The sequence below is a fragment of the Vombatus ursinus genome, unplaced genomic scaffold, assembly GCF_900497805.2.
Source record: "Vombatus ursinus unplaced genomic scaffold, bare-nosed wombat genome assembly UNPS02014832.1, whole genome shotgun sequence".
NCBI lineage: Eukaryota > Metazoa > Chordata > Mammalia > Diprotodontia > Vombatidae > Vombatus > Vombatus ursinus.
In genome coordinates this window covers 39,506,847-39,530,220 of record NW_020954610.1, presented here as the reverse complement: position 1 = coordinate 39,530,220, position 23,374 = coordinate 39,506,847, and the positions used below count along the sequence as shown (strand labels likewise).

At 39.0% G+C, this 23,374-nt stretch overlaps 1 protein-coding gene across 2 annotated transcripts in view; it reads right to left on the bottom strand.

The window, feature by feature from the left end:
• APBA1 (amyloid beta precursor protein binding family A member 1) overlaps nucleotides 1-23,374 on the bottom strand; it is a 260,787-nt gene that overhangs the window by 28,222 nt on the left and 209,191 nt on the right. For both annotated transcript variants that reach the window (XM_027839462.1, XM_027839464.1), the window contains 7 exons: nucleotides 20,924-20,963; nucleotides 16,874-17,019; nucleotides 10,669-10,701; nucleotides 9,428-9,514; nucleotides 8,403-8,588; nucleotides 4,458-4,637; nucleotides 1,770-1,982 (listed from right to left, as the gene is read on the bottom strand). In XM_027839462.1, the coding sequence (XP_027695263.1) occupies nucleotides 1,770-1,982; nucleotides 4,458-4,637; nucleotides 8,403-8,588; nucleotides 9,428-9,514; nucleotides 10,669-10,701; nucleotides 16,874-17,019; nucleotides 20,924-20,963 (885 nt within the window). The remainder of the gene's footprint in view (nucleotides 1-1,769; nucleotides 1,983-4,457; nucleotides 4,638-8,402; nucleotides 8,589-9,427; nucleotides 9,515-10,668; nucleotides 10,702-16,873; nucleotides 17,020-20,923; nucleotides 20,964-23,374) is intronic.

Genomic DNA, 23,374 nt, shown 5'->3' with positions numbered 1-23,374 from the left:
ACTACACATATATAACCTATATCAAATTGCTTGCCTTCTCAATAAGGGTAGTGGTGAGGGGAAGGAAAAGAATTTGGAACTCAAAGTTTTAAAGTGTTAAAAATTGTTTTTACATATAATTGAGGAAAAATAAAATACTAAATAAATTTTTTTAAAAAGAAAAAAGTGAACAATGTCTGATATTCAGCCTGAGTAAAGCTCTCTTCTAACCAGGACCCTTCAAAAACTCTTGGGTGTGGAGGTGTCACACATATGGCCAGGGGGTCCACACTCCTGAGTGCTGCTCAGACCAGATTAAAAGGTAATTGTAATTTCATATAATTAAAATGTGATAGTTTTTCTTTCTTCTTCTTCTTCTTCTTTTTTTTTTTTTGGCAAGGCAATTGGGGTTAAGCGACTTGCCTAGGGACACACAGCTAGTAAGTGTCAAGTGTTTGGTCTGAGACCGAATTTGAACTCAAGTCCTCATGACTCCAAGGCCGGCGCTCTATCCACTGTGCCACCTAGCTGCCCCAGATAATTCTACCTTCTATCAAGTCTAAATCAACCTCTTTGCAACTTCTAGGCAAACCCAGAGGCAGCAAGGTGGTACAATGAATAACTGGGCCTAAATTCAAATCCCTCCTCAAATACTTACTAGTTGTATGACTTGTTTTCCCTTGTTGATCCTCGCCTCTCTAATTTAAAGATTTTTGGCTCTTTGAATAGGAACAGCAAAGTGTCTTGCCTAAGAAATACTTGGGGATTCAGGCTCAGGAAGCATAAACATTTCACTGACTGAGGCTACCTAATGTGTTTAGTGTAAAGTAAGGGTCCTTAACCTGGGGTCTGCAAACTCATTTTTTGAATATTTTGATAATTGTATTCCAGTGGGTTTGGTTTCCTTTGTAATCTTACGTATTCTATTTTATGATTCTGTGAAGGGGTGCCCAGGCTTCACCAGACTGCCAAAGGGGTCCATGTCATGCCAAAGGTGAAGAACTTCTGGTATAGATACTATCTGCTTTCAGATATAGTAGATTATTTTTGATCAACTGGGTTGCCACATGCCACAGACCTTCCAAAATAAGTACCTAAGAGGCATTATTATTTTTTTTCCCCTGAAGCAGTCAGGGTTAAGTGACTTGCCCAAGGTCACATAGCTATTAAGTGTCTGAGGCCACATTTGAACTCAGGTCCTCTTGACTGCAGAGCCAGTGCTCTATCCACTGGGCCACCTAGCTGCCCCAAGGCATTATTTTAAGATGAGTTTGTCTCCCCTCTCCCCCAAACCCTGATTTTGAGCTTCCTTTTATATGTTTTGTTCCCACATTGGAATGGAAGGTCCTTGAGGGCTGATTCTGCCTTTTTATTTGTATTTGTATACCCAGTGCTTGGCATATGGTAAGTACTTAATAAATGCTTGTTGAACGACTGATTTCCTAAAAATATTCACATTCAGTTTTCGATTGCATTTTCCTATTTACAAAAGTAGTTATGCTTGGGCATCACTTGAGCCATACCAAGTTCATAGCAGCCAAGTGGTTATCTTCCTTGGCTGCAGTCATGATTACCTTGAAGAACAAAAGTATTTCATTATTTCAAGCATTATGAATATCTAATAACTGCTTCTTTGAACCTGGTTTTGGCTTTTGAATTACAAATTTCAGCAGGATCTCTTGAAAGCCTTCAAAGCTATCACTTGTTAGTTCTGTTTTTAGGTCTTTTGATGTATGATACCACACCAACCCCCCTCCCATCCTCTAACCCCCCACATATGATTAAGATACCTTAATAATGCTCTGACAAGTGGAAAGAGGGAGGCCCACAAGGCTGGTGCCATTAATGGACATGATTTGGTCCCCGATATTTAGTTTCCCTGATTTCTCTGCTGGTCCTCCATGCATCATGTTGGCTATAATCACTGTTGGCAAGATGGATCCCCAGCCAGACTCTACAATCACCACACCCAGGATTTCACCCTTTTGCTTCTCTATAAAAACCTAAAAGGGAAGAAACACATAAAGCTTGAATCAGACACTATCTGTGACAGCAGGAGACAATAAGGTCCTTTCCTTCTTCACTTTTCCGAAATAATCTATTTCCTATACTGCTCTCTCCCTTTTCTGATATCCTACAGACTTAGTTTGTTCCAAATGATTGGTCACTTAATAATATTCCTTTCTAGGACTAATATATAATATGTTTTACATGAGTGCACATGTAAAACCTATGTTGGATTGTTTACTGTCTCGAGAGGGAGAGGGAGAATTTGTAACTCAAAATAAAAAAAAAGAACACTGAAAATTGTTTTTACATGTAATTGGGGGAAAATAAAATATTATTAAAATTATAATATAGCATTTGCTCAGAAAGAGTCTTGTTTGTACCTCCAGCACCTGGTAAATGCCAGATGCTTTTTTAAGATTTTCATCTGACATTCAATAAACAGGCAGGAATGGCAACGTGAGCTGGTAGAAAGAATGCTAGATGTGGCATTAGGAGAGACCTGAGTTTGAATCCTGGCTCTCATATTTATTAGCGGTGCTTCTGTTTCCTCATTCACAAAGTGAAAGGGAGTGGAGTGTAATGGCTAGAGAGAGGTAGCTACACAGTCATCAAGACCCAGGTTGAAGTTCTGCTTCTGTGTGACCCTGGATGAGTCACTTAACTTTTAAGGACCCCAGGCCACTCTATAGAAGGACTGTGATTTGCAGAACAATTGCTACTTTTGCATTGGCCTAGAGTGTTTCCTATACCAAGTATGGATCATAAAATAAGTGGACATAATAAAATACTTGCACTGGGTGGTGCAGGAGGTAGAGCACTGGCCTCAGATTCAGGAATTCGGCCTCAGACACTCACTAATTGTGTGACTCTTGGCAAGTTACTTTGACTCTCTCAGTCTCAGTTTCCTCATTGGTAAAATGGGGATAACAATAGTATCTCAGGGTTGTTGTGAGGTTCAAATGAGATAATCCTTGTAAGTAAAGTGCTTTGCAAACCTTAAAGCACCTTATAATTGCTAGCTATTATTATTGTCATCACAATATCATTGTGAGGAAAATGCTCTGTAAATCTGAAACAGCACCACATAAATGTGAGTTGCTGCTGATTTACTACTGTGTGCATAACATTGTGCTAAATGCTTAAGAAATATCTGAGGTAACACCTCATCATAACTCCCAACTATTGCTGAAATTTCCAAATTTTCCAATAAATTTGCCATAGAGAGGCAGTGAATCATGGTGATTAAAGAGCTGGCCTCAGTTAGTAAGACCTGGGTTCAAATTCTGCCCCTGACACACATTAGCTGAGTGACCCTGGGTAAGTCAATTAACTTCTCAGATAACTCTCTAAGAATGGTAAGCTGAAGATCAGGTGCAGACCTACATTGTCAGAGGGAGGTTCCTCATTTGCATCTTCCTATACCAAAGAAATCACAGGTCTATTTCTCTCCGTTCTTCTTTCCTCCCCCCCCCCCAAAACAACAACAAAAAAATTAACTGATTCCAAAAAAGGCTGGGAATCATTGGTTTGTAATCTAGGACAGGGATGGCTAATAGGAAGACCATAATCAAAATATGGGGGAGAGGTGGAGGAGAAAGGGAGAGGATACATCATAATGTCTTTGCCAGGGTCAGGGAAAAGGAGATGGCAGTCAGCTTTGGGTACCTTAAGCCTAGTGTCAATGTGGGGCCAAACAAGAAATCATGATAAGATAAAAGCTTTGCCAAATCTGGATTCAACCTAATTTCCTGGCTTCTTCTCCCTTATATCACTTTCACTCTAGGCAAAATGGTCTCATTGCTCCTCAAACACACCTTGTGTTTTCCTAGCTCTAGGCATTTTTGCTCACATGGTTTATCCACTTGATGTACCAACCCTACTCAATCTTCACCTTTCAACGTTCTACTCATCCTTGAAGAACTAGCTCAAATCTTACCAAGACCACAAGACTTTCCTAACTCACCCTGAAGTGATTTAACCTTTCTCTACACTTTTGGTCTATTTATACCATTCATCTGGTAATCAATTGTAATATCTGAGGTGTCTTCAACTCTTACAAGTTGTCTCAAAAATCTTGGGGCAATTTAAAAAAATTTTAAATTAAAAAAATTTTTTAATTGCCCCCAAACTTTTAGGACACCCTGTACTTTAATCTTGTATTACTATATAGCCATTCATACTTCTTTTATCCCTCAATTAGATTTTAAGCTCCCTGAAGACAAGGTCTTGTTTAATATTAATGCAATCAAATATTCCTCCTCTGAACCTAGCTTAGAGTTTTACAGGTATTTAATAAATAATGTTGGATCCCAGGTTCAAAAAAGACACGCTCTGTTCTGTGTACCCATTCTTCCCGTGGACACTCCTCCCCCTCCTCTTCCCACTTCCCAGGAGTGGTACCCCATATTGCCCTCCATTTCCTGCCCTGTATTCATGGTGCTTGGCCTGGAGGTTAGAGAGGTGCCTACATCTTTGCAATTTTCAGACTTGGAGAAGTGGATCAGGTCATCATTGTACATGTCTTGGGTGTTGAGTAGGTCGCTGTATTCCTTCTGGCTGAGATCTTCCGGGTTGATTCCATTTGCCCTGAGGAATTCCTGGTAGGCCACACTAAAGGCTTGACCAATGGACTGTGCAATCAGCTGGGCCTAGGAGTAGCCAAAGAAAGAGAAAAAAAGCAGCAAAGGTCAAGTGTCTGCCAATGCACTGACCGGCCTCTTTAGATCGGGGCTAGAGAGCTTCTGGGATTTTTCCCTATAGCGATGAATTCTCAAGATTAAATTTTAGATATTTTTCCATTTGTTTTTTAATTTTGGGGGTATTAAGGATCATAGGTTATAAACCAAGAGCTAGAAGGGGCCTCAGAGACCACCGAGTCCAACCCCTTCATCTTACAGATGAGGAAACTGAGGCCCTAAAGTCATACAGATAGTAGTAGTCCCAGATGGAGTTTGAACATAGGTTCTCTGGTTCCAGAGCTGGTACTCATCCCACAGTACTGCTGGACATTTAAAATAATGAGGAGGCAGCAAAGTACAAGGAAAAAGCACTGGTTCTGGAGTCGGAAGACCCAATCCTTAATATCTATGTGACAATCACTTCATCCTGGGCCTCAGTTTCCTCATCTGTAAAATGAAGGTGTTAGACAAGATGGCTATCCAGGAGGGATACCGAGGAGTCCTTGAACCATTTCTATCCTTCCTACTGCAGCCTTCGAGCTCCAGATCTATGATTTTTCTCCCATAATTTTCATTCCTTTCTTCCCTACCACCCCTTGACCTCTAGTCACAAGAGCTGGTGGATACCCTATGTATCAGACAGGAGGAGAAACATCTCTCACTTGGAGAAGTGACTGTTCACATGTCAGGGTTTGCTTGCAAGATACGATGAATGATTATCCTTGCTTATGTAAGGAGTTCAGATGGACATTATCAGGTTTTGTCTCATTGATTGAAGAAATGTGCCTTGCAGCACAAATATACTCCCCACAGTGGAGCTTTTCTGAGTGTCATGAATGGACACAACCAGCCAGCTTGCCCCCCTGGGCCTCCTGAAAGCACAGGGGGGATATGTGCTCTGTCACCTACTGTTTTCTTAATTTTCCTTGCTCCCTTCCCATAAGAAAATAGGAAGGAAATGGAACACATTTTTTAAAAAAAATAAGCCTCAAGCAAGGTAAAGGTGAACAGATTTAAAAGCCAGGAAATATAAAATCCAGACTCACAAGCAAAGGCTTACTTTCATAGAAATTCAACTACGAATGCAATCATGAAGCCAACATTTAGACTTAAGCTGAGGAACTCAAGGATCTGAATTTGAAGTATTTCCTGTCTCTTCCTATTCCATCGAGACCTGCTTTCGTCCTAGCATGTTTTCCTTACAAATGATTCAGGAGCAAGGAGAGGAATTTTACCTGATGCCTACTTAATGGCATCATTTTGGTGGTATTTTGGATAAAGAGAGAAGGGGGGAAGCAGCTGGGCCTATGGATGGATCACTGGACTTGGACTAGGGAAGACCTGAGTTTGAATCCTGCCTGAGATACTTATCAGCTGCGTGACCCTGGGCAAGTCACTTTAATTTCTCTGAGCCTCAGTTTCCTTATCTCTAAAATGGAAGGGGGGAGGCTAATGGTCATCTGAGGTCTCCTCTAGTTCTAAATTTATGATTATATAATCCCATGAGGGCCCTAGTAACAACTGGAATGATCACAAAGACGCTAACAGATTCTATCCTAGTAAGGTTTCAGGTAAGTAAATTATGGTCCCCCGTTAAAAAACAATCTTTTCTAGTCAGGAGTACTAAGCACCTGGAAAGAAGTAATTTATTTCCCCACTAGAGGAACATTTATTGGAAAAGAAACCTGTTTCTTTTTTCAGGGAGTCAAGCAACTAGGCCACCAGAGTTAATCTTCCTGTGCAATCCCCTACAGAGAACACAGTTTATTCACTGCAGAATACAAACATTAAAAAAAAAAAAATAACATTTTTTCATCATCAACAGCACCGACGTAACATTTCTCTATTTGTCACAGAACCTTGGAACCCAAGACTACTATATGGATAGGATGGCCTCATCTGAAAGGTAGAACCAGAGACTTGAGTGCCTCAGTCACTAAGGATTTGGAAATGGCCCTGCTACTCCACTATCACACTGCCCAATGCATGGTAACACAGTTCAATCGAACAAGCATTTATTAAGCACCTACTCTGTACAAAGCACTGTGTTAGGTTGTGGGGTGGGTGTACAAAGACAAAAAAAAATAACAAATGCTAGGCAACCCCCGTTAAAGGTTCTAACACTGGCCAGATACGTCTGTCACCAGGACCAATTTTAAAGGTAGAAAAAATAGCAGATAAAATTGAGAAATGGGTATTCTCCCTGGACTTCTTTTTTTCTTCTTCTCATCCAAGCCCTGGCTGCCCAGATCCCTTTAGAAAAGGGACATGATAAGGGCAGCTAAGTGGTGCAGTGGATAGAGCACTGGCCCTGAAGTCAGGAGGACCTGCGTTCAAATCCAGCCTCAGCCAAACACCTTATACTTACTAGCTGTGTGACCTTGGGCAAGTCACTTAATGCCAATTGCCTTAAAAAAAAAAGAAAAAAAAAGAAAAGAGACATGATTCACTCAGATTGCTAATAGGAGCTGGGAATTGGTCACCTATTCTAATCTCTCCAGTGGGACAGAGAACCACCCATAAGGGTTTAGTATTTTTCCTTCTACCAATACATCTTCTCTACAACTTACAGTCTTACAGAGTTACTTACAACAGTGGTGTCAAACTCAAATAGAAATAGGGGCCACCTAGCCACACATAAAGATTCCAGTGAGCCACATGTTGACTTAGAAAACTACATATTCACATTATCTATATTCTATTGTATTTTTATTTATTTTGCTAAATATCTCCCAGTTCCGTTTCTGGGTGTGTGTGACCCCTCTGTCAGAGAACACTGAGAGGTCAGGGTCACACAGCCAGAATGTTTCAGAAACAGGACTCGAAATCAGGTCTTCTTGCCTCTGAGGCCACCTCAACTAAGCCATATTGTTTCAACACAAACTAATTTTCCATATTTCCTAAAAAGTATGGAGAGACTGGGATTTTTTCTGGAGATAGGAAATATACATTTTTGTGGAGGGAAAGAAAACTAGACGTCTTTAGGAGGGAGAGGTAGCATGTATAATGGAGAGAGCATTTGGATTAGGAGCTGGGTGACTTCTAACTTTGTTAGCACCATTCCAAGATTTGCCACTGACTCCCTCTGTGAACCCTTGATACTCAGCTTACAGGGCCCAAGTTTTCTCATCTATAAAATGAGGTTATAGAGCCTAGAGATTTTTTAAAGCCATTTACTTATTTGTTTGTTTGGTTTTTTTTTTAGGCTATTGGGGTTAAGTGACTTGCCCAGGGTCACTCTGCTAGTAAGTGTCAAGTGTTTGGTCTGAGGCTACATTTGAACTCAGGTCCTCCTGACTTTAGGGCCAGTGCTCTATCCACTGAGCCACCTAGCTGCTCCAGCCCTTTACTTATTTGAAAGTCTGTTACTCTATGGAAATAAATCAGGGGTATGCTGGAACTGGCTCAAATGGGCTCTCAAAAGCTGATTGTTAAATTTTCATTGTGGGCATTTATCTCTCAGAAATCAGCAAATGCTACAAATTAGGGCTAGATTTATTGTTTCATTGACTATCTAGACTTAAGGAAGGGATGGAGAAAATATTAATAACGCAAATTAAACTTAAAAGCATGTCATGCGTACTTTTTTTGGGGGGAGTTGTTAAATATTTACTAGCACATCTCTGAATTCTCCCTTCCTTTCATCTCAGCTCAACATCACAGGAAGAGGAGAGACATCCTTTGCCCAATTATAACACTATCCCCTGCCCCCCATCAAAGCAAATCAATCCTTACATCCTCAGATTCAAAGACATGACAGATCATTTTGTATTGCCTCTTCCCATCCTGGGATGGATGAGAGGTTTCCACATTATCTTGGGAATTGGAACGGGGCATTCGCCTGCGGGCCATCAGCACGACAATATTCCCAATGTCTGCAATGTAGGAAATGGTCCTCAGAGGGTGATCCATCATTGTTTCCTAGAAGGGTTGTGGGGAGAGAAGACAAATGCTATGGTCAGGGACCAGAACATGCAGGGTACAGGTGATAATCTAACCACACCTATGTCAGATTTGTGCTTTTCCCTCACCTCACTGATGAAATTTTGTGAATAACAGCTTTAAAATAACACTCAGTACAGGGAGAGCTGTGTTGAACATGAAGACCTAGTTTCCAGATTTATGTACACCCTATCCTTGCCTCCTCAATACTCCTTCAGCTACTCCCAAAGAGTGGGGAACCAATTTATGGCAGGTGAAAAGAAAAATGAATTTAATTCATTTTTATAATCAGTGTAATATTTGTGGGAGATGCTGTAAAATATCTGCTATGGGGGACTGCTATGCTTTAAAATAACAAAAAACTTCTTACCAGGCTGACCTAGCTGAATTTATGGATCTGAATTTAGATATTTTAAATTGAGGAGTGCTTAAACTTTTCTGTATCATGAACTTCCCTTTTAGGAGCTATATATTATTCTTCTCAGAATAATGTTCTTAAATGCATAAAATATACAAAGGATTACAAAGAAAACCAATTATATTGAAATATAGTCATCAAAATTTTTAAAAAGTTACTTTAAGCTTTCAAATAAATATTTGATATATTTTCTATGTTTTTTATATTTCCTTAGCTCTTAAAAAAAGGCCCACACAATTTCTCAGTGTGATAGCACAAAAGGAAAATAATTTAACTGCAGTAGAATGGAGGGTTTCCATCTAGGATGCTGGCAAGAAACCCATGCCAAGAGTGGGCTAAGTTTTGGAAGTTTCTATCCTGCAACATCTCAACTCCAGGAAAGGCTGTCACCTATCTATACCTGTGTATCTGCATTCAAGACTTTTATTCTCTGGGTAGAGATGAAGAGATCCACTTCTGTCATGGGCTGAGATTCTCCTTCAGGAGCCTGAAAGAAGCACCATGAAGCATATTAACTCCCCCTTGCAACCATGCATCTTTAAGAAATAGGTTAGGTCACAAACAGGGGAACCAAGACACAGTCACCAGAACAGCAATGCGGAAAATATATTAGAGCTTGCAAAAGCTGAAGGGGAGACAAAGGTATGGAAGCTGGGGCTGTAGGCATGAAAGTGAGTTAGAATCATTGTATTACATGGTTTTGTTTTTAAAGTTGATTCCCTTTCTTCTTCCCTGAATGGAACAGTGTAACCCACTGTAGCAGGAATGAGCTGTATAAGCATTCTATAGAAAAAAGAAATGATTCCAATCATCACTTGAATGAGAAGGGCACTTTCAGCCAGGGTATCTTGATACCAACAGTCCAGGGGGACTTGGGGTTGGTCCCAGGCCTGGGCTGCTGGGGAAAATGGTGACGGGAGGTGCAAATCAAGATATTTCAATGCAGTTCTGGTAAGAAGGTCTTCAGGATTAAACAACGGCAACAAAAATCATTCTAGCAACAATCCACTCCAGAAGTTATACAATTTATAAAGATACAGACCAAAATGCCTGTGCTGTTGAGATTAAGTAAATAGTTCATAGGCACCTAGAAGCTTCATACACAGAACTCCTCAGTTAGGATTATTTCCAAGTTTAACTGTGAATTTTGTGTCTACGTGTAGGCATCTATGGGTATTGCCAATTTATTTTTTTTTTTGCATCCAGCAATTTGACATATCCACAAATCGAACGAAACTCTCATATGCTGAAATGTGAAGGGAAACTTCTTTTTAGTTAAGCTGTTGAATAGAATCAAGTCCCTTTCATATCAATCCTGTTTAATGGGTAGAAAACATAGGGGCTACTACTGCCTGACCCAATGAGTATTTCCAGTCTTTGCCCTGTCATTCATTCTTGGCTCTAACATGAAATGGCAAATGACAAGCAACTGAAAATGGCCAGTTTAATGGCAACTGATTTTTTTTTTGTAGAAATGCTGGTTTTATATGGAGACTCAAAAGTAAATCTGAACAGAAACTTGCTGGATGCAGAAAATAAAAACAAAAAACTTAAAAAAACACAAAAGAGGAGGAAAAGCGAAAAGTAAATAAATGAAAAGGACAGGCATAACACCAAGCTGATGAGTTTGTAGTACTGCACCTTCTTCCTGCTTTTGGCTAATTTCTGGGCCATCTGCTTAGCATGGAATAAACAGAGATAGGAGAATGGTTAGAGAAGGATTTGCAGAGTCTCAAAGTCAAAGAGGGGGATTTACAAACTGACACCAAGGGCTTGGCCTACCATCCTGTCTACTTGGATCTGGAGGACAGAAGGATGACCTTAAAATGTTTCAATCTGAAGAGAATTGGTTTTCTAAGGTTTTTTTCTTCCTTACAAGAAAAAAATTTTACTAAGGGGCTCTTCCTGATATTTTATAACTGTACCAGTCCTGCACAAATGATTATCAAATTCATGAAAAATCCAAAGACGCTGCCGCCTCAAAGTGATAGGACTGCCATCTTGGTTTGGTACTCACCTGGTAGGAGAGCTCATTTTAGTTCCAGCAGGAAATCTCTGCTTCATTAATTAATTAATGATTTGCTGGGCTGCCTCATTGTGGAGAAACGGGATGCGTCAGGCATCAAATACCACTTCCCAGGCACTGGAAGGCCTGAAAAACTAGCAGACCCTATATCTTGTACTTGCTAAACAGTTTTCATGGATGATCTTAAGTTCATGATGAATGTTTTTGCTCTGAAAAAGTCTCAAGGCAGCAGCTGCAAGGTTACCCCCCTAAATGCTATTTAATTATGGCGTAATCATTTTAGCATCTAATGAGAAATTTTCCTCAGGTTGCGCACCATATTACAACTTGGTGACCCTAAGATAATTGCCAGGGAAAGTCTCACCCTGTGTCTGCTGAGTTTCTCACATTAAATGACTCTTCCTGGAATTCTGGAGGGAGCTTTCATCTTTTTTAACCCTGCAGCAGCTGTGATAATCCAGGATTGATCATTCAATGTCCTACCCAACAAATCACCAATATCCTTTGACATAAAAACCTGTTTGATGCCTTGAAGAAGCAGATGCTGGCAAGGTCCCATGAAGTCAGATAGGCCAATCATAGCAGGAATGTCCAAAAAAAATGGGGGGCAATGTTCCCCTCAGAACAGATCAGAAGGGAAGAGGATTTAATGTACAAATGACTTGAGCAAAAGGTAGCTTCGAGTAATTTGTATTAAGTTTATTTCATTTTATGCAGTTGGAATAACATCAAATCAGTTCTGAAATCCTAGCGATTTGGAACAAAACTATATTTATGATTTGGATAGAATGTTAAAAAAAAATAAGTTGGCCTGAAGCCTGAATTATAAACTGGACTAAAGAAAAATGGTCCATAGAAAGCGTAATGAGAACATGCATTATAAAGCAAGAAAAAGCAGCATCCATTTAAATCCTTATGTTTTATTTGATTAATTAGGGCTTATTACCCAGCTGGCTCTTGAGTCACCTAAGTAAAATGGAAAATTACATATTTAACCATAGCCACACTGACAGTTTCGATTCTGCAAATAAACTGCTACTCTGGGGGAAACTGGTTTGTTTTTTTTTGTTTGTTTTAAACTTAAGCCACTTGCTTAAGGATGGAAAATGTCAGACTTTTGAATAAATGATGAAAGGCAGATATATCAAAAGTATTTGAGTGACTAACTATGCAACTGTTAAGAGGATGTATTCTGAAGTGTGTAGACCAAAGAAAACCAAGATACAGTACATGATCCTGGACCAGGGCATACTAATTTATGCTTCACAATATTAGGAAGAATGGATAAATATCCACTGAGTTGAAAAATGGCGTACAGTGTGGAGAAGCTTACATGGGGTCAAGGGGAAACAGGGCTACCCCTCATTACTTTACAATTAACACTGCTGTTGGTCCCCATCTTCTCAACCAAAGAAAAGAGGCCAAGGAATTCCTCCTGGAAGCATCTGGGAGATTCTCAAAGAAAATAATCACTTCTCAAACCAAGCCAAAAGGAATACCCATGGCAAAAAAGGCCATGTAACATCCAGAAATCCTGACCCTGGAGGGTGGTAAGAGCTTTTTTTCATTTCCATGCAGCTAAGATACTGCTCATTCATCTCTCTAACAAGGCTATATTGGGGGAAGAACTGAGCTTCATAGACTGATTCCTTCTTTTTCTTCTCCACTGATTAGGCCAAATGATGCCAGGGCAAGTCCACTGGACTTTGAGTCAGGAGACCTTGAAACCAGGCTCTACCTCCTGCAACCACAACCAAGCTGGGTGACTTTCGGCAAGTCATTTAAACTGTCTCAGTCTCAGTTTCCTCATCTAGAAAGTGAGGGAAATATTTACTCTACCTACTTGTAAGGCAAGCACTTAGTAAACCTTAAAGTGCTATATTAAAGTAAGCTGTCAGTAGAAATAATACTATATGATAGTATTTCATTTCATTGGTATGGTGTGAGGAAGCTTTTTTGCCAGTCTAGATCAGAACCTAAAAGACAGCTAAGTAGTACAGTGGATAGAGTGCTAGACCTTGAGTCATAAAGGCCTGAGTTCATCTATCTTCAAAACTTCCTAGCTATGTGATCCTGGGCAAGTCACTTAACCTCTGTCTGTCTCAATTTCCTCTACTGTAAAGTGAGAATAGTAATAGCACTTGCCTCCCTCACCCTGCTATTGTGAGGATTAAATGAGATAATATTTGTAAAACACTTAGCATGGTGCCTAGTACATAATAGGCACCGAATAAATGCTTGTTTCCTTCCTTCTCTGAAACTTACATTCTTGGGGGCAGCTAGGTGGCACAGTGGATAGGGCACTGGCCCTGAAGTCAGGAGGACCAACCTCAGACCAAACACTTGACACTTACTAGCTGTGTGACCCCGGGCAAGCCACTTAATCCCAATTGCCTAAAAAAAAAAAAAAGCCAAAACTTATATTCTTAAAGTTGCCTAGAGCATTGAGTGACTTGCTCAGTAGACTTCAACCCAGGTGTTCCTGGCTTTGAGGCTGGCCCTCTCTCCATTATACCATATTACCTCTCAGTATTAGCAGCAGTAATGATACTATAGATTATTAATAGTCCTCAGACTTCTATTTACTAACGCATTTGTAAGAAATAATTTTCTCAGTAACAATAATATAAATACACAAACTGTAATTATGACTCCACTAGGGAGTTGCTAATTTAGTATAGTTAGTACTACATGGGTGTAATGTGGCAATAATAGTAATAATAAGGATGAAAGTCTATTTCAAGGTCAAAAATCTCCAATGGGATACAGTGTGTTTTTGGTCTAGCTGATGGACCATGGATATCCAGGTCACAGCATGAAGCATGGCACAGCAGCTCCTGAATCACACAAAGTTTAACCAGGTAATTGTGATTAGCTGCAGGATAAATAGCATCCTGTAATTGGTGGCAACAGGGAGTGGTCTGTTGGTCAGATGGGAGAGAAAACAAAGAAGGTAAAATGTCCTGAGGTTTGTTTTTTGTTTTTCAGAGATTTTTATCATCAGCTCAACCACTTATTAAGGACACTGATGAATGGATTTTTTTTTAAAAGTCCATACTGCCCTTCTCCTTACCTTACATCTTCCTTAAGATAAGTGCTACACTTTAAGACCTCAGACACAAATGCTCAAATGCTTCCCGTTGATGCTTCTAGCCAAGCAGTGCAAATGGCACTTAACCACTCATTACTGAAATGTCAGGGGAGTATTGAGAAGCATGACACCTTCCTCTGAGACCAGGTGCCTTTGAGGTGTATCTACGTATGTCAAGGCAGGTGTTCCTCTGGATACATGGCAATACAACCCAACTTAGATTTCCATATATCTCAAGACCCAAATGTATGTGTTTCCATGTGCTGACATTCTCTCTGATTCCAAAAATCTACCAGTGGATGCTCAATTATAAAGCATGAATTTTTGGATAAATTAGTTCTTCAAGTCTGAAAAACTGGAGGCTGGGTGTAAGCTCTTTTATTCTTAAAAAAAAAAAAGAATTTAAATGGATGTAAAAGGAATGAGGTAGAAAATATTTAATGGAAGGCAATGCTTTTATATAAACACTCTCTAAAATGACATTTCTAAGTCATTAATAAAATAAATTTACCATTCTATAACAAATTAATTAGCTACAAAAAATTACTCTAAGCAAACACAGCTAGGTCCTAATAAGTGTGAATCCTCTGAAGTGGTTGCATTATTCAAATTCACACAGGATATGTCCATTAGGGTGGAATTAATGACCATATTTTACATAATTATTGCTTTGAATAGTGTAGATTGGAATACGTGTGACCACTTGTGGGGTGGGGTTCATGTTTTGCACAAATCAAGACCTAGCTGTATTCCCTCCCACCCTCTCCACTCCAAATCTGAATCCTAGATAGAAGGAAAATATCTTTATAACCAGATGTTCTTCAATGTTGTGTTTCTGGCTGACAGGGCTTTCTACTTCATGTTCATGTGGCCCATGAAACTTTGGGATGTCAACCCTGTGAAAACGCAAAGTAAATTTTCCGATCATGTGTTTGGTAGCTGAATGTATTTAAAAAAAAGAAAAAAAGAATAACATCCTATTGAAGACCACTGAGGAAATAGGATTAAAAAATGAACATATATTGAGCTTGAGATCTATCTTCTGATACCACCATAGTCCAATATTTGAAAGATTCAAGTTGGATTTAACATGTGTTTTCCTAGATAAAAGTCAGAAAGTGTTTATTTCAAACACTTAAATATTTGGGATAGCTGAAGACTATAGGAATGTTCTAACCTAAGGGCAGTGGTAAGTGACACTTTCTGGATCTCAGTACAGTGGAAAGAGGGCTGGATTGGAAGTTGGAGGACCTGAGTTCCAATCTCAGCTCTGCTACTTAGTACCTGTGTGACACTGGACAAGTCACTTGAGCCAGCTAAGTGGCAAAGTGGCCAGACCACTAGGTCTGGAGTCAGGAAGACCTAAGTTCAAATCCAGCTTCAGACACTTAAAAGCTGTGTAACCCTAGGCAAGTCACTTAACTTCTGTTTGCCTCAATTTCCTTAACTATAAAATGGAGATAATAACAGTACTTACCTTGCAGGGCTGTTGTGAAGATCAAATGAGACAATATTTGTAAAGTGCCTGGCACACAGTGGTGCTAAATAAATGCTTATTCCTCTGGCCTCCCCTTCTCCCTACCTTTGATGCTCCAGGTCTCATTTTCTACATACATGAGCCCTGGAAAGAGAGCTAACAATGCTAAAATCATCATAGGTAATCAGACCTGAAAGACCAGCTATCCTTTGATATTCATAGTCATCTTCCTTATTTAACAGCTCTCTGACCTGTTAATGGTCTCATCCAGGGAATTTCCATTCAAGAATCTCCTCCACTAAGACTAAGCCAGGAGAACATTCTATCCCTTCTTCCTCTGGAATCATTTGGCCCTTATCACATAATACCTCGCATAATTCCTAGTTACCTTGAATTTGTGTTTCTTGTCTCCTCTTCCAGAACATAAGTTCTGTGGGAACAGGAACTTGTTATAAATTTCTTGGTAGGGTGCCTTGCACATTAAATATTCTAGGGACATTTGTTCAATGAAGGATTCAGCACTGTTTCTAACTCCTAGGCTACTGCCTTCTGTCTCTCCGTTTTTCTCCTTCCAGAGTTATCCCACAAGCACCATGGTGGTCCTGAGGAATGTGTTTGAAAAAGAGAAAGGTAAAAAGTAGGAGGTGGGTAGCCAAGTTTCCTGAGCGGCCTAAACTGCACCTCCAAGAAGAGAAAGCTTCAATTTACCTATTCTTCTTTGAAGGATTTAGACCTAATGCTTTATTAAAATAAGAGCTTAAACTCTTAGTAGTTACAAAAGTAGAAATAAATGACTGTTCCTCTCAGAGATGCCTTCCTTAATGAATTGGGTTTTCAGTGCTCCTGGTTAAATGTTTGGGGCTATCTATGAATTATGTCTTAAGGCTTAAATGAAAACAAAGTCCATGATAACTAAATATGAGGAATCGAATCTACTCTGTGTAAATCACTTTGTTACTTAGTACCTGAGTCTGTATAACCAGAATGCATAAGAAATCAATAAAAATTAAGTCTTCAAGCACTGGTTATAATATTCTCTCAACCCACTTCTCTTCCAGATTCCTCCAGATTCAGTATTAAGGACACGATCTAAGGGACTGTGGGGTCATAACTGGGTCAGACCCTTGATTTTCACTAGAAGAGGTACTTATGATATTGAATACAAACTTCCCAAGGAAGAGATGGGCTTCCATGTTCAGCCACTCTGGTAGTTTTAAATCCCCTCTACAAACAACACACCACAGTCCCTTACCTTGATTCTGCTTACTGCTTCCTGTGCCTGCATCATTCGAACATTCTTGGAGGGGGTTTTGTCAGAAAGCAGCTGGGTGGAGCCAAGGTAATTGGCTGCAAAAATGATGCCATCGATCAAGTCTTCAGGATCACAAGGTCCTGGAACTATAATTCAGAAAACCACAGCTGTGAGCAAAGCCACATACTGCGGGAGACAGGCAGAACACAGACCACTCAACTCTACATTCCTTTTCACTATCACTGACACATTCAGACAAGTTAATAGCACATCTAGGCTTCTCACTCAGCCTGCCTATCCAACTGTGTATTCTGACAAATTTGTGAAAAGGTAATTTATTTTTTTCTTTGTCCTCACTAATGGGTTATTTTCAAACAGAAGTGAAGACATTTTTTTCCCTTTATAGCAACTTCCCTTCTCCCTTACAATTTATGTACAGAAATCATATGAAAATTATTTAGATGAGATATAAAGCATGGTGATTATGCTTGCTGAGTGAATGTAAAACATCATTCCTTATTCTGTACCACAACCTTACACAACTGTCTTTATAGTTTGGGAGACCAGTTATCTCAAAAAGGGGCATGTTAATTCCATAGGAAACAGTACCTTCTCAATGGCACTCTCCCCTGATTCTATAGGTTAATTTCACCCTGCCTACCATGATAGTTCTACAAACCAACTCCCAATATGGAGCCATACAGACTAACTCTAGACTAATTTCTGATCTATAATGTACAATGCCACTGGCATTCCATTTTTTACAGGGGTACAGGCTCTTAAAAAGAAGACTGAAGATTCTACCAACCGTGATTTACAATTAAGCCCCATTTTAAACTAAATTTTATTTGGCAGAATTCCCTTTTAGTATATCCCTTTTAGATTAAAAAAATTAAGTGTCTTCTCTCCCTAAGGTGTTTATATCTTGTACCATATAAATCACCAAACAGTAGAGCTAGAATGAACCTAGAAGGGTACAATCTTTGCATTTTAAAGATGAGGAAACCTAGGCCCAAGTAACTTGCCTATGGTCACACAGCTAATTAGTGGCAAAGCCATGAATACAACCCAAGGAGTCCTCCAATTTTTTTTCCCTACTACATAATGAACCAACCCTTTTCTGACTATTACAAGAATTCAGTCCTGCTGCACTAAATAATCATATAATCACAGATTCTGTAAAGGTAAAAGGGATCTTAACAGTTACCTAGTTCTGAGTCATCTCTGAAGCATAAATCCCTCTTCAACATCTTTGATGACTCCCTCATTTTACAGGTGAGAAAACTGAGGTGCAGAAGAGAGAAAGACAAGCCTCTTGGCTTGCTTCCTACTTCATTGCAAGATTCAGCTCAAATCCTGTCTTCTGGAGGAGGCCTTTCCCCATGTATCCTCCTCCCCAAGCAGGTGCCCTCCCTCTGAAATGGCCTTCCATTTATAGTGTACATATTTCATATGTATAGTTATTTACATATGTCTCCCTCATTAGAATATAAGCACTTTTAGAGCAAGGACTGTGTTTTTAATCTTACTTTACATTCCCAGTGCTTAGCACAGTCGCTGGCACACAGTAAGCACTTAATAAATGCTTACTGACTGACTGACCTGCCCAGGGTCACAGAGATAAGTATCTGAGAAAGGATGTGAACCCAGTCCTTCCTTGTCATATATGCCTCCTTTTAATTCCTGCAGACCAGTCTTAGTTTTGCTTGTGGGAGGGCCGTGGGGAGAACTTTTCAAATTCTTGAATTCTACTTCCTTGTGACAACCTTTTAAATAATTAAAGACAAGGAATATTATTGGGAAAGATATTCTCTTCTCCAAGATAAACATTCCAAGTTCCTCCAAATGAATTTCAAATTAGCATCAAAGCAACTAGACTTTGTTTTGCCTACCATAGCAAACGGCAAATAGTAGGTGCTTAATAAAAGTTTGTTGATTTAAGTTGGATGCTACTCATGGTCCATCTGCTAAATCCTTGATTGTCTGAGGTTGATCATCTCTTGTCTTTTGGAGTAATTCTCCTATGGATTTAATTTTTACCTGTAAATGTCAAACTCATCTTGAGCTCAAACAGCTGTTCCCCAATAATGAGCTGCTTACCAAGGCAGGGAGAGAAAACAATCCATTCATTTTCTTCAAACTAAAGTACAGTATTTGCAACAGAGAGTCAAATAGTCTCCCAAGAAATCTTTAACAAAGCACTAGCTACTAATTAAATAAGGGAATGTGTTATATGGCTTATTTGGTGTTTTTAACAAGAATGATTTCTGCAGCAAACACTGTAAAAAATGTATATCCCTCTCTTCAATCACACAAAATCCATACTTAGTGCTCCATGATGAGTTATTGGGGGTGGCAAACATGTTTTTCTTTCTTTTAGCCTTTATGGATATGACAAGGATTCAAGGTATTATCCACAATACACAAGCTAAAGGCTTAACCACACACCAGGGAAATATATACCTATCTATAATATAAATAGGCATTTTTGAAGCTATGTAATATTGAAGTATAGAAACTATAGCTATCCTTTTGATGAAATTATTCTGCAGCTCATATATAGGTGTTTATGACAACATGAAGCTCACAGAGAAAAAAAGGCTATAAAGAATGCAAAAAGTCATAAGCACAGAAAGAAAACAAAAATAAACTCTTCCCAATACGGCCTAATTGCCCATGCATATTACATGGCCATCCACAACCCAGAACTAACTATCCTTTGAAAATGTTTCCTTTCCCTTCTGAAATAGTAAGTGTGGGTGTGTATATGCACTTGAAAGCAATTCAAATAATACTGAAATGACTGGATAAATACCAAGCATCTGGGGGACCAAAATATTGGTCTTAAATAAATAATAGGTTTGATACATGCCTTCACTTCATTTAACCTTCAATGAAATTGTATGCAATCAATTCCACTGTAATGCATTCTGACAGAAAGCCCCTGATTCACCTCAGAGTTTAGTATTTACTCTAACTGTACAAATTAAAAAGCAAATTAGATATTGGAACAATCATTTTTTTAAAGGTCAGATTTAGATTTGACATGCTCTAGCAATTTCTGTTAGCAATTTTACCTCTATGCGCAATTCACTATACTTAGTTTGATGTGGAGGTGAATACACACACACACACACACACACATACACCATAGAACAAATATACAATCATGTTACTGTTAGCTACTTGACAACCTCTAGACCTGTTGTTGATATGAATTCAAAGTTTAAAACGCAATTAAAAATGCTTATTGATTAAAATGTCTCAGAAAAAACTAAGATACTAGCATGAGATTTTACAGACCAGATTTCTAATAATTACAGGTTACCCTTTTCTTTCTTGATTTGTTCCTGTTTATTTTAAACTAGAATGCAGGAAATTAACTTAAAAACAAACTCAGGGTGTAGCTACTGTTATGACTCTTGAGTTTCTATGGTGCAGATGAACAACTTCAATTTTTCCTCAGTTTATACTTACAGGATTAGAAAGTTGGAAAAGACCTCAGAAGGACATCTGGTCCTTTAGACTATATTTGAGCTTCCTCAGGAAAACTGGAGCATATTTTATCTTTATAACAGACTGGTCTCTCTACATAGCTCATTTGAGTTTTAAATGACCAGCCCAGACATATTGGTAAATCATTTCTGGTAGCTAATCTAAGTCCCTCCATTTCCATTTGTTACATTCTGGGTGGAGATGTTTTAAAATTGACGTTCACTGGAATGGGAATCAGGGGACCTGAGGTCTAGTCACAATTCTCTCACTAACTAGTTGTGTGGCCTTGGGTACATCACTTCACTCTATGCCTCAGTTTCCTCAAATACAAAATGAAAAGGTTAGTCGACTCTACACAAACCAAGATAAGGTTCTTTCTAGCTTTAAAATGTTGATTTTGTCATTCTAAATTGTTGGAGACTGCTAATGTGTCACCTTGTGACCTTCCTTCCTTCTGGATGATATATCCTCTTAAAGTACAGCATTACGTAGAGCTGAATTCTAAAAGATTTATAAATCACTCAGTGCTTGATTTATTTTTTTCTCACATCTTACCTTCAACGTACGTGGGGAATGAAGCCAAGCTTTTCCTTGACTGTAATTAAGACAAAGAGGGTTTCAAACAGGGGAAAACATGCTCATATATGCATTAATAACCCATCTATGCAACATGAAAAATAAATACATCACCAAATAGCAGTTATTAGCAGGGGAGAGGTGACCATTGTGGTTAGAGAAAGTTGAAATGCATATAAATATATGTATTTATCATTAGAGGTTATCATTAAGTGCTGTCTAAGTCATTAGGATTTTACACAGCCAGGAAGTCTTAGAATCCATGTTCAGCAACCTTTGGAAGGTTTTCATTATCTATGTTCTATGGGTTGGTAAAAAAAAAAAAAATTCATTTTCTGAACGTCAGGAGTAGCTCCAATAGCTAGCTTTGGCTAGCGGCAAAAGCACAAGGACTGACTTATATTCTGAAAAATTAGAATTTCCATTAATAAATAGCTGTTAGCATGACCACAACTGTAGAAATTAAGAATTTCCACAAGAAAGCAGTTGTTTAAAAACCAGATTAACCTCCCCCCTAAGATGTTTCCTGGGGTTCTTTATTCTCTTCCTTATTCATTTATTAATTTACTTTATTTGGAAGTCATCCATTCTTCAAATCACTCCAGCATACTTCCTTAAAATGAAAATACAACAAAGGAGTGAAGAATGAATCCTTGAATTTTCCTACACCAGGCACCCAGATGATGACTCTACTTAGGGGGTTCACAAGACAATGGGCAGAACAACTTGGAAAACCATAAAAACTTCCAGATCACCATTGATATGCCAAATTGTCCTCACTGCAGCAATACTTACCTTTTGGTGGTCAAAAAGAAAAAAAAAACCGCAAACAACTATCTTAACGATAAACCTGAATATTGGGGAAATAGAGAATTTGTCCTTAGGGATAGGATCTAGTCCTGTGATTTCATTAGTACTGAGAACTTCCAGGTGAGGGAACTCCCTCTACTAATACAGGTTGGGACCAGCATCTTCTCTGCGACCTTTGGTTTAGGAGAGTTGTCTGGAGCAGAGTGGTTAAGTGACTTGCACATGGTACATACCTAAAAAAAAATGTCTGTTGAAATGAATGGAATTGTGAAAGTGGTATCTTTAGATTGTAAATTCTTAAGGGCAGGGATTATCTTTTGCTTCTTTTTGTATGCCCAGGGCTTAGTGTAGAGGCTGGCAGCCACTAAGTACTTAATAAATGTTTACTGATTAATTAAACCTTTAACCTTCCTACAATAGGACTGTACTAGATCCTAAAAATTCATTACAAAGTATTCTTCTTGTAAGAGACAGAGCAGAATTCAGTGTTCTGGGAAGAAATGTCAAGGCCTGAATCTCTGGTCTGGGTCTAAACACTTTCTTGATGCAGGAGAGGAGGTGGGAAGGAGAGGGTGAGGATGCCAAGGGTACTCATTCATTTTCTTGGTAGAGTCTCCTCACCTGGAACATGGGAAACGCAGTATTTACCTCACAAGGGTGAAAGAGAGGATTAATTAGCTAACATCTGCACTGCACTTTAGAAATGAAAATGTTAAATGTTATCTAAACTACTCAGGACCGAGCTAATGACGTGTAATCTAACATAATTTAGAAGAGTAAAAGACCTTCACGTTAATCTTGAAATGTGTAACATCTGGCAACTCATTAGAGGGAACTTTTCATGGAGTTTGTTCATTGTAATGAAATGGCTCATTATACCAAATGTAGAGTCTAAATGCCTTTCTTGTTTGAAGAAGGGTAAACTGTGTTTCAACCTAAGGGATAAGCCCAGGGAATGAGAAACTTGGAACAATGGTTATTGGCCACCAATGCATCTATAGGAAGAAATGCACTAAAGGGAAACCAAAAATGGAGGACCATAGAAAAGAGGGCCATCAAATGTCTAGAAGTCTGTTCCACTGGTCTTTCACTTAATCAACAGAGAATAGGAATACAACAAATATGTTACTTGACTTTGTTGAGAGTAGAGCAACAGAGCCAGCATAATTCTGATTGACTTGATAGTCAGTTAAATAGCTCCAAATAAAAGACAGTCCTTTTTGGCAAGGCTAGAGACTTTTAAATGCAATTTGTGCCCTTGAGCTAAGTGGCTATCTGACTGAGATGTCCATTTTGCTCAGTCAGAGTGGCTCAGCCTCTAGCTATATCCAATTACCCAACCCAGCTCTGTTTGAATATTAACTGGGTAGATGAATACTTTATTGAATGCTAAACTCAAGGACAGCCCCTGGTTACAGACCTGAATACAAAAAGAATAATTCTACAGCTAAACAAACAAACAAACAGAAAATTCAACCATTTTAGAAACACAGGATATTCACTGCCTTTCTCCTCTTTCTTTCTATCTACAAGTACATGGGGCAGCTAGGTAGTACAGTGGCTAGAACAGGATAGACACTTACTAGCTATGGGACCTTGGGCAAGCCATTTAAACTGCTT